This window comes from Mesoplodon mirus (assembly GCF_964341445.2).
Source record: "Mesoplodon mirus genome assembly, chromosome: X".
Lineage (NCBI taxonomy): Eukaryota > Metazoa > Chordata > Mammalia > Artiodactyla > Ziphiidae > Mesoplodon > Mesoplodon mirus.
Window position 1 is genome coordinate 13,104,261 of NC_138981.1, and position 11,807 is coordinate 13,116,067.

The window sequence follows — 11,807 nt, forward strand, 5'->3', positions numbered from 1 at the left end:
TCGTATCCTGAACAAATACACATCGACAACTTCCTCTTTATTCACAAACCCTCATGATGTATTTTTCCATTTCCGAGGTGGCTAGTGGGGGTACCTTATCTTTATAATCCCGTCATCTGTATGCTTTTTCAAGTACCCATCTCAACTCCCATCAATTATTTTCAAAGTCCTTCTCACACCTGCTGTGGCAATGTTTTCTACTTAAAACAGAGGGTAGGGGCTTCCCTGGTGGCGCAGTGGTTGAGAGTCCGCCTGCCTCTGCAGAGGACACAGGTTCATGCCCCGGTCCGGGAAGATCCCACATGCCGCGGAGCGGCTGGGCCCGTGAGCCATGGCCGCTGAGCCTGCGCGTCCGGAGCCTGTGCTCCGCAAAGGGAGAGGCCACAACAGTGAGAGGCCCGCGTACCGCAAAAAAAAAAAAAACAAAAAAAAACAGAGGGTAGGAACCAGTGGTTGATGTATTCCCTAGCACAGCTCTACACATGAAGGCATTTAATAAATGCTTTTAACCATAATGATTTAGAAACAGGTCTATTTTCCAGACAGAAAACATCACTGAGTTTTAAAATAATGTTATTCATGTTGATCAAAAGCTGCCAGACCTAAGAGTTCATCCTGTATGATTCCATTTATATAAAGTGCACAAACTGGCCAAAGTATGTTGGCAAAAATTAGGAACGATTACCCTTGGTTGGGGCTGCCTGAAGTAGAGCTTGCAGGGGATTCCTGAGGGGCTGGTAATATTCTGCTTCTTAATTTATATACTGGTTAAGTTTGCAAACATTTATCAAGCTGTATGCTTATGACCTGCCCACTTTTTATGTGTGTATTATACTTCAATACCGAATCTTAAAGTGATTTTTATAATATTTGTGCCTCTTGCAAAACATCTAAAATTATCTGTGACAAAATATCATTATATAATAGAGCTCAAAACAGTTTTTGGTAATCCAGGACAGTGGCTTTGCAAAATGACAGTAATTCATGGAATGAAAACTCATCTCTTTAATGTTCTGAATTCTGCTTTACTTAACTATGGATACTGTCGGACTATTCCACAGGAGAAAACTAAAAAGAAAATGTAACAGACAGCTGCATCAATAAGGTCATCCTAAGGGTGTGAGTTTCTTTGCTAATTACATCTCCATTCTTTGCTCATTGTGTGAAGGAACAGATGCCTGAATTTAAGCTGCCATTTTAAAAGCCTCCATTTAAACATTCTTTTCAGGGAGTCGTGAAACACCACGGTCCTAAACCTAAAAGGGTGACCTGATACACACACAAAATAGCAGATTTTGTCGGCTCCTTCTGACTTGCACTTCCAAGGTTCCTGCTCTTTGTACACTAGAACTATTTTGCAAGTGTGCTCAGATCCCTCAGAAAACACCAATTTAAGGTCTCCATCTGAGGGCAGGGAGATCAATGGCTGTTCAAAAAGGATCTCTGTGAGCAAGAAGGGGGAAATCAGTCCCTTTAACTCCTGCATTTCTCAAACACACGGAAAAATGTAATGAAGTCATTACTACAGACCCTAAGGATGAAACAGAGGGTTCAGGAGGTTGCCTTAAAGGTTTAATCTGGGTAGATTTGATTATAGCTAAGGAGATGAATTCTAAATTTGGAAAGGCCATCAAGGTAATTAAGGATGTTAAGAAATGTGACTAGATCCTTGAGGTCTTTCTACTTAATGAAGAGAACAAAGGATAATGAAACCAACTCTAGCGAGCACAAGGAACTCCACATAGACTCGGTTCTTTCAGAGATAAAGCATCCTGAACATCAGAACAATTTACCAAGGAAAGCCAGACACTCTGTGTTTGCTCTCACTGTTGAGATGGTTTAGGTACCATTTTACTCCAAAGAGTGAATTAGGTGGTCTGCAAGGCTCGCCACTGTATCTCCAGATTCTCTGATGATGTTGAAAAAGGGTTTAAAAAAAAACAACTAACTTCCTTTAACTTGAAAAATCAAGTATCCCTTTTGGAAGGATAACATCTTTTGAACCAGAGATTTTTCTATTCTGTAGGTGTGCTCAACCAAGTTTTCCATGATGCCATTACTCAGATTTTATAATATTGTGAAACACAAGAGGTTTTCAATTCCTCTTACTTGAAAGCAGTGGCTCTCAATATGGGGTGATTTTGCCCCCCAGTAGTTGTTATTTGGCAATGCCTGGAGACAGTTTTGGTTGTCACAACTTGGGGAGTGTTACTGGCATGTAGTGGGTAGAGTCCAGGAATGCTGCTAAATATCCTACACTGCACAGGACAGTCCCTCACAACAAAGAATCATCCAGCTCAAAATGTCAAAAGTGCTGAGGCTGAGAAACACTGATCTAAAAGTACACTTGAAAGGGAAGGAAAGACAACTTCTTTTGTTTCAGTATCTGTCTCCAGTTGCTCCGAAGAGGAAAGTAGAATTTAACAGTCCCACACAAAACAAATACACAAGCAAATACTAAGCAATAACTCTAATGCAAGATCATTTACAACAGATCTTGTCAAACCAAGTTCAAATACAGTTATAGAGCCATTAAGAGTAAAATTCAAAAGATCAGGTTTAAATACTTTTTCCTTCAGCAGATTCTGTTTTTAACCAAGCAATTTTTACTTCTAGACATTAAAATCCTATTTTTTGATTATTAGAAAATATACTTTTTAATTAAGTGATCAGCTCATCTATCAGATGTAGTTATCAGATGTAATATCAACCTACTAAAATAAACTTTAAAATAAATGACCAAGATTGATCAAGAAAAATAAACAGAATACAAATTACCTACATCACTAGGAATGAACAGGGGAACATCACTACAGATCCTACAGACAACAGGATTAGGTAGATAATACAAAAATATTATGAACTTTATATCAATAAAGCTAATAACTTAGATAAAATGAATAAGTCCTTGAAAAACACAACTTATCAAAACTGAAACAAAGAGAAACAGGAAATCTGAATAGTACTATCTCTGTTAAAGAAATATAATTCATCGTTTAAAACATCTGCACAAAGAAAACTCCAGACCCAGATAGCTTCACTGGTGAGTTCTTTCAAATATGTAAGGAAGAAATAATGACACTTTCAAAATAATCAAATGTATAAATAGACAAGAACTGGCTTTCATTTCAGTGCCTAACCCCTCTGGAGTCGCACCAGAGACTCTTTCCATCCGCAAAAGGCTCACACTTCCTTCCTTCTCCACTTTATCTTTTGAAAGGGAGGAGGCAATAGACAAGATTATAAATATTCTTGCAAGATTCACCTCTGTGTGTCCATGTGTAATCAATTAAAGCATTACTCTTCATCCAGTCTTTCAGTGCCCCTCCCCCCATCTTTTTTTCCCCCACCTTTCCTACTTTTCCCCACACCCATTCTCTGCTATGGCCAGGCCAGTTTCTTCACGATCCCACCAGTAAACCTTGCTCACTCCTACCTCTCTTCCACGCGTACCCTAATCCTTTCCACCCTTCTCAACACACCTCAAATACAAGTCTCCCCCAGAAGCTTCCTACAAGCTACCCGAGTCTGGGTTTCTTTTATCTCCTCCGGTAGATTGTCACTTCTCTCCAGCTGTCACTTCCCTGCTTAGAATCCCTTTGTGATTCTCTGTGACCAACAGGGTGACGATCAGATTCTTTCCTGGCTTTTCACTGTCTGGCCTGGCCTCTCTTCTAGCCTCAGCTCTCCCCACTCGCCCACGTTCAGGCCATGCCCACCACCTCAACTTCCCCATGCAGGGGTCTCTGCCACACCTCCTGCTCTTGCACATCTGTACCCAGGGCCTGGGATGTCCTCTCCCGGACACTGACTCCTGTCATCCCACTCATCCTTCAAGACTCAGATCAAGGATAACCACCCTCCCCAGAAAATCCCTCTCAGAAATACCACCCCACCCTCTTTTTATCCCTCAGACAGAGGAAATTATTCGACAGGACCTTGTACTTCTATTATAATTGTTTATCCACATCTCCAAAATAACTGTGGTGATCTGAGGACAGGACTGGGTTTTGTTCTTTTATTTTTGCTTCAAGACTTAGCACAGTACCTCGCTCATCTGAGTAGGGCTCTGAACGCTTGTTGACTGAGCAGGTGTCTTATATTCCCAAAAGCCTAAGTGGTGATGGCCAAGTAACAGGAACTCAAACACTTACAGATTGGCACATGCTTGTTGCGTGGCACTGTGGTAGGTATTCATTTAACCCAATTACACAAGCTGAGAATGAAAACTCAAGACCATTGTTGCCTTTTAATCCTCAGGGCAATAAGGAATTTCACTGAAACAATGTTGCACTCCAAGCTTTTTTGCACTTCAAAAGTCTGACAAGGAGGAAGTACTCTTCACCAGAGGAAAGTATTTTATAACATTAAAAGAAAAAAGCTAAAGGCAAAAAACAGTAATGAAATAACATTCACACTGTTCTTTAAATTGTTTTTGTGTCTGTATATGCCTACAGCAATCAATTTACTTTTTTTAAAAATAAAATTATTTATATTTTTGACTGCACTGGGTCTTGTTGCTGCACACTGGCTTCTCTCTAGTTGCAGCGAGCGGGGGCTACACTGTGGTGCGTGGGCTTCTCACTGCGGTGGCTTCTCTTGTTGCAGAGCACACGCTCTAGGTGTGCAGGCTTCAGTAGTTGTGGCACGCGGGCTCAGTAGCTGTGGCACACGGGCTTAGCTGCTCCGTGGCCTGTGGGATCTTCCCAGACCAGGGATTGAACCCGTGTCCCCTGCATTGGCAGGCAGATTCTTAACCACTGCACCACCAGGGAAGTCCCCAATTTACTTCTAAAGTGACTTCAAGCTCTGAAATTCTATTACTCTGTGCAAATCTGTGCTCAATGTTTTAATGTTATTAAAGAATAATTAATGTCATTTGCCCTATTTAATTTAGTCTAGTTTATCACAGTTTGCCATACGTAATTTTATATACTTTGAAATCTATACATTTATAATATAGACAAACCTTAATAAAATGCATTTTATATGATAAAACCCTTATCCCTTCAACAAATGTTTGTGGAGTACCTACAATACGTCAATTATTTGAATGAACACTGGGATAAAACAATGAGTAAAGCAATCTTTGTTCTTGACAAATTTGACATTTGAACAGAAAAGCCATATTATAAACACTAACAAGCCAGCTAATAGTAACCAGAAAAATTATGTTAAAGTTATTAAATGGATGACACTGGCTTAAGATACAGTAAGAGCTCTCTTACCAACGTTCACCTAATGGACCCACCCAATTACCCCATACTCTGTATTCTTTTTGTAAACCATAATGACCATCGTCCACAGAACTTGGTTTCTAGGCTATTCTCCAAGACATCTACGTACTACTTGTCCCACCAGCTGAACTGTGTACCTCAGAAGAGTCTGTTATATTTACTCTCAAACCTGTTTATGCCAGTTGTACTTGTTACTAGAATTATGAAATTTAATTAGGTGTTACACAAACTAATAAAATGAGTGCCAAAAGAAAGTTTTTATTTCTTTGAAAACCAGATTGATTGGCTTTGAAAAGCCTTAAAAGATGAGTCACTTGGAAAAACAGTTGCTAGAATAAGTATGGGCAAGACAATTTTAAAGGTTTAAGGGGAGTGGGGTTGGTGATCTAAAAGGATGCTGCACACACGTTGGCTCTCCCTCTAAAAGGATCAAACTGGAAATCAAAAGCCATTGAATTCTGGCTGTGATTTATACACAAGAAAGACTTCAAGAAATTTCAATCAGGGCTCACACTCAAAGACCCTGACTTTACAACAAAATTCTGGTGAATTAATGTTTAAAATTAAATAAAATGCGTAAGACACATATATGGTACTTTAAATGATTCACCACTCTGGCATTTTCAATAAACCATCTAACTGGTTGACCCCGGATGCAGCAGATAAGGATGTCCTCTAAGAACCCCTTAGAGGGGTCAAGTGGTTTGGGCAAGTGTTTTGCTGGAGCAAAAAATTAATTTCCAAGTAATTAATTACTTCCTGTTTGTCACAAACAGTACTCTGTGCTATCGGACTAGAGTTTTATTCAAAATTTCAGTCCTCATCCCAAGACTTGAAGGGCGCTCTCTCCTGGACCTGAGGGTGGGCTGTTACTAGGTCTTAACACTCCGAGGGAGGGAGGCTAGCCCATTCTGGGAATACTTCCTGCCCAGCTATCCATTAAGGTACCATTCCTTCGTCTCCAGCTGCATCTGAATTCCTGAGCAAACTTCCAGAAGCAAATGTTGTATGTGTGGGTCCTCAGTGTACGTGCTTCCTTCTGACTCTGGCCTCTGAAGATGGCCTGGGCCCTGGGTGTAGAATCAAGAAAGGCTCTCTAGTGGCATGGACTTATACTACTACCAAAATAGATAGCTAGTGGGAAGCAGCCGCATAGCACAGGGAGATCAGCTCGACCACCTAGAGGGGTGGGATAGGGAGGGTGGGAGGGAGGGAGACGCAAGAGGGAAGGGATATGGGGATATATGTATAGGTATAGCTGATTCACTTCGTTATAAAGCAGAAACTAACACACCATTGTAAAGCAACTGTATTGCAATAAAGATGTTAAATATATATATAAAAATAAAATTTAAGAAAAAGAAAGGCTCTCTGGAGCGGTCAGCTCTAAAGAGAAGAGGGCAGGAAAAGCCAAAGCTGGAGGCCCTAAAGAGGGTGAACACTTCCTCCACCAGTCTCCTTGGAGGAGGGCCAGTTGTCCCGTTGGCGGGCACGTCAAGATGCCAGCGTTCAACGCACCTACCAGTGATGCTGGCTTCATGAAAACAAACTGTTTAAATAATTAGGGAGCTGTTTTCTCATGTTTGTCAAGCCTAACATGACCCTCTCATTTCTTTTTTCTAAATTACATCCTTTTAGACCTGTAAGGGCCCAAAGAAATGATCTCATCTAGTCCTTTTACTGTGCAGTAAACTGAGCTTAAGAAGAGAAAATGATTTACCCCAAATCACACGGTAATTTCGTGGAACTGCTGGGGCAGGCACCCGGGCCTCGGACTTGCTCTGCTTTCCCTCTATTTCCTGGCCCTGGGGACCACCAGCACCAGCACCACCCGAGAGCTTGCTAGAAATGCAGCAACTCAGACCCCACCCAGGCCCAGAGTATCAGACGCTGCTTTTTGAACAAGATCACCAGATGACTTGTAGGCACATTATAGTTAAAGAACTGCTCTCAACCAGTTTTTTTTAAATGCTATTTAGTGAAATGATTGACTGTGTTTAAATTCATAATCCTCATAAAAACTTCCCTATCACAAAAACGGATCAAAACAACTATTTAGCTGTTTTGCTGTATCTGATTTCACATATAATTTTCATTTAAAATTACAGGCAACTAATGAAACAAAATTGGCACTTCTCTCTGGATACACGATCCATATCAAAGCTGGGTGGATAGTCTACAAATGCCTCATAAGAGGTTACTGCAGGGAATCCATTTAGTTGGTATGTCTTCAGGCCTATGAAGAAGCAACAGACTCAAAATTCTATTAGGCAACCTGAGTTCCCATCAGAGTAACAGTGACAGAGAGAGCGAGCGAGCACGAGCGAGCGCGAGCTCGGGGCAAGTGGGAGCATACACGTGCACAATGGCCAAATGTGGAACTCTTCAGCCAGTGAAATAATTAGCTTCAACTGACTCATTTAGGTGTTGTACAGCATACAAAAAGTACATCGACATCTTCCCATTGTGCAAAACAACCAACGGCACTGAATAGTCAAACACACTTCAAACATCAATTGGCTCACTGCATTTACATGAAATGTCCAGAACAGGCAAGTCCATAGAGACGGAAAGCAGATTAGTGGTTGCTAGGGGTTGGGGGGTGGGGAGAATGGGGAGGGACTTCTAATGGGTACAGGGTTTCTTTTGGGGGTGATGACAATGATAGCTAGTGGCAGTGGTTGCACAACTCTGAATATACTAAAAATCACTGACTTTGCGCACTTAAATGTGTGAATTACATGGTATGTGAATTCTATCTCAACAAAGCCATTAAAAAAAAGTCAACTGGCTCAACAACTTTTGAAAAACATGTTTTCTTTTAAGATGCATTGAAAGATAAAACTGCATGCACCACCACTGCTCATTATTTTCTTTGCCAACCTAAAGATTTTGAATACCTTAAAACGAGTCCAAAGGGACTTGTATCAGCTATTTCCACAAACCTCACCCATTTTACCAGTAAATTAACTGATACCACATGAAGGAAGTGACTTGTATAAGAACCAAAGTCCCTGCCAGTGGACAAATGGTCAGAGTTTTCCCAGCGTTAAATCATTTCAATTACAACATTCATCAGGGTATGTTCGGTAATTAAATACATCTGGAAAAATAAAACCAGTTCATGGCCCTGTGGTGTATTTACTAAGAACCTACCAAAGGAAATCAGTATGTTTCCCTTCTGACGTGAGGGAACCTTTTTTTTTTTTAATGTAAAAACTAAAAACTAAAGCCAAGGAGACTGCCAGAACCAGTGAGGTATGCACAAATTAACATAAATTGGTAATTGAAGTGTAGAAGCAATAACTGTCTCAGACACAAGGTACTTCCTTGAAAACAGGCCTCTGGTTTGGGCATTTGCTTCATGAGTACCACATGGAACTTCCACACCTACTTAAAAATAAAGCCCGCCCCAATTAAACCAGGGATTGTGAAAGCCGTTCCCAAGAAGGTCCCCAAGTGGTAATTCGACGCTCAATTTCTAACCCGGACGAATCCAAATGCCTAGCTTTAAAAAACAAAAAACAGCAACAACAAAAAAAAACCCACCAGAGATAACTTTATTTCAGGAAAATTAGTTAATGCTTTCCTCAAGCCTGCACTTCTGTGTAACTTCAACACGTCTGTGCCAAGCACTGCCCAAATAGTTACAGGCTGTGACCACTCAGTGCGGGCATTAAGAGAAGTACGAACCAGAGATACAGGTCATGCAATTCTGCCCTTTCTAGAAGGATCTTATCCTATCTCATCCTTAACTTTTTGGTAAGAAATTGTCCTGTTGGATTTGGGGGGCCTTATTTCCTTCCTGATTTTGATCACCTAGTAAATTTTTAAAAACCAAAAAAAAAAAAAAAAGATTGAACTCTAAAAATCTTTGAGCTTCCTTTTAAATGCGAAATAATGTGCCCTCCTTACTAACCCTCACCGAAATGTTAATCGGTACAAAATTACCACCTACACACTCAATCAATAGCACAGGGAATGTAGGATGGGGGTAGGGGGCCGGGGCCGGGGGCTCAGCAAGGAATTCCCGAGCCCTCCCCAGGGGCCGCAATGGTTAAACGCACTGACTCCCTCATTAGGAATACTTCCGAGGGGCTCCTGAGTCTTGTGGCTTTTGTGGCTGGAGTCTGTCTGCTACTAGAGAAAGATTACAGAGCAGGGAAAGAAAACCCTTTCCCAAGCACATTTCCAGGGGTGCAGCGGAAAAAGCCTGATTTCCAACGCACTCTTTACGAGTTTTCCGAGCGATACAGCGTCCCCATTTAACGACATGTTGCTGACAGCAGGATTTCGGGGGTGTCAGGAGGTGACAGACAGAATCCTACAGCCGCCTGTTATCTGCCCCGGGCCAGGTGGGAGATATTCAATCCCCAGAGCTCGGCTTTTTCACCCTGAGTAGTCGAGCCCCCAGCTGCATCGAAACCCGCGGGGCACATCGTCTCCACCTGCTCCCAGGTCATTATTTTGATAGTTGAAACGGGGGACAAAGAGGCTCACCCTCAGTCCCCTCCTGTCCCTCTCCCTCCCACCTTCCTGGTTTCAAGGCTCATGGTTCCCAAACGAGCTCTCGGAAGACCCCAGGGCTGGGGAACTGGGCGTTGGCTTCAGGTGGGTTTAAGGCGAACAGGACGCCGGCACGGTGGGACCGGATCGGACTCGGAGCTCGGGCGACAAGAGGGCGTCCCGGGAAAAGGGCAAGAAGCTACTCTCTCCCACCCCCTGAAAATAAAGCAGGAGCCCGCAGCCCGGGACGCTCCTTCCGCGCCCTGGACTCCCCCTCCCGGGGTTCCCTCTCTTCCCCTCCGGCGAGCCGCACGCCCTCGGGCGCAGCCGAGCGCCGCCGGGGTGGGGACGCCCCCGAGATAGGGCGGGGACGCGCACCTGGGCGTTCGGGACACCTGCGCCGCGCCCCTCCCACCTCCGCACCCCACCCTCTCACCCGGGCCGGGTCGCGGAGGTACCCGCGGGAGGCCCCACCTGAGCGGGGGCGGGGCGGGGGCGCGAGGCCGTGGCCGTGATAGTGGCGGTGGCGCGGGGCCAGCGCGTTGACTTACCCATGGCTGGAGACGGGCGGGAGGCGCGGGCTGCTGGCGCTCGGGCTCCCCGGGGACGGGCAGAGGCGGTGGCACAAGTTTGCAGGTCCGGCGGGCACGTGCGCGGGCGGGCGGGCTGCGCTGGGCTGCCGGGCTGGCTGCTGGTCCTCACTCCGGGCCGGGGTGGGAGCGCGGCGCGGCTCCGCCTGCATTGGGGGCCGGCCCCGCCGAGAGGGGCCCTGACGTCAGCGCCGGGGGCTTTGTGCGCCCGCAGCCGGGGCCCCAACCGGGCAGCGCGCGCGCCGAGGCGGCGGCGAAGCTTGCGGCTTCCTCTGGGACCCCCGAGCGAGCGCCAAGGGGCGCGGAAACCGGAAAAGCCAGCGGGGGGATGGGGAGAGAGGGGAGCGGGCTGCCTGGATCTCGGAGGCGCCGATCCGCGTCCCAGAAGAGAACTATTACAGCTGGAGGGGCCTTTGCAGTCCTACTCATCACCCATTGTGCAGATAAAGAAACCGAGGCCCGAGGCACTGCTCCAAGGACTCCCTGTGTTTGAGCAGCCTTGCCCCAATCCACAGTCCCGGAACCTTTTGTTCACGCGGGGGCTGCAGGGAGCTACTTAATTCGGTGGGTCTCCACCCTGGTTGTACATTAGAATCAGCTGGGGAGCTTTTGAAACCCGATTTCATCTGGGCCTCAGCGGGCGGGACCGAGGCATTCGTGCCCCAGAAGGTCCCCAGGTGATTCCAATGTGCGGCCAAGGTCGTCAACACTGACTTGTGGGTAACAAATGGCTTAGAAGGGCACAGACGGCACTCTCCCATCTGGGGTGGTGACAGATTTGATGGTGTCCGTAATCCGCCTGCTTGATCCCTGGAAGCCCACCCCTGGCAGGCTCTGGGAGACTCTGCAGACCCACCCAAGGCACCCCTTCTCCTGCGGCTCAGGCCTCCTGCTTGAGCCTGTAAGTGAATTAATGGTTTAACAGTATCCAGGTCTTAAATTCCTTCTGTCTCCTTAGACAAGAATTTTCCTGTCTCCAAAGGTATTAGCAAAGCTGTGAGATCCCTGCGGTTTTACTCTGGTTAATGCTTTCTGAGACATTTCTGAGCCCAACCTTCCCCCCTGATAGTTTATGTTGTGCTTTTTCATTGTTCTGAAAATACATCGTGTTACTTGAACAGAAGGTTACATAAACAGCAACAGTAGATAGTACACTTAAGGGACATTTAAGCCAGAAGAAGGAGGCTTTAGGACTGAGAAAGGGTGCAGGAGGCGAACATTTCATCTATAGAAATGTATTGGATTAGGAAAGATTTTATCAAGGCAAAGCTCTAGAAAGCCTAATAATATTTTGCAGAAAAGGACAGATTTGTGCTAGGCAGATCACTGGCTCGTTTTCACAATCCCACAGGGAACCCTCATTCCTAACCAATCTTCATGCAGTAATAAAACAGCAGGGAGCTCACAGGTTTAACTTTTTGTCCTGTTACAGAAAAGTAATCCATTTGAAAGAGGCCTGAAAGCACCTGCATGC

At 44.8% G+C, this 11,807-nt stretch overlaps 1 protein-coding gene across 1 annotated transcript in view; it reads right to left on the bottom strand.

The window, feature by feature from the left end:
- GPM6B (glycoprotein M6B) overlaps positions 1–10,393 on the bottom strand; it is a 156,764-nt gene extending 146,371 nt beyond the window's left edge. Inside the window, exon 1 of the mRNA XM_082610569.1 lies at positions 10,295–10,393. Coding sequence (XP_082466695.1) covers positions 10,295–10,298 — 4 coding nt within the window. The 5' untranslated portion in view covers positions 10,299–10,393. The remainder of the gene's footprint in view (positions 1–10,294) is intronic.
- Between the last annotated feature and the right edge of the window lie 1,414 nt (positions 10,394–11,807).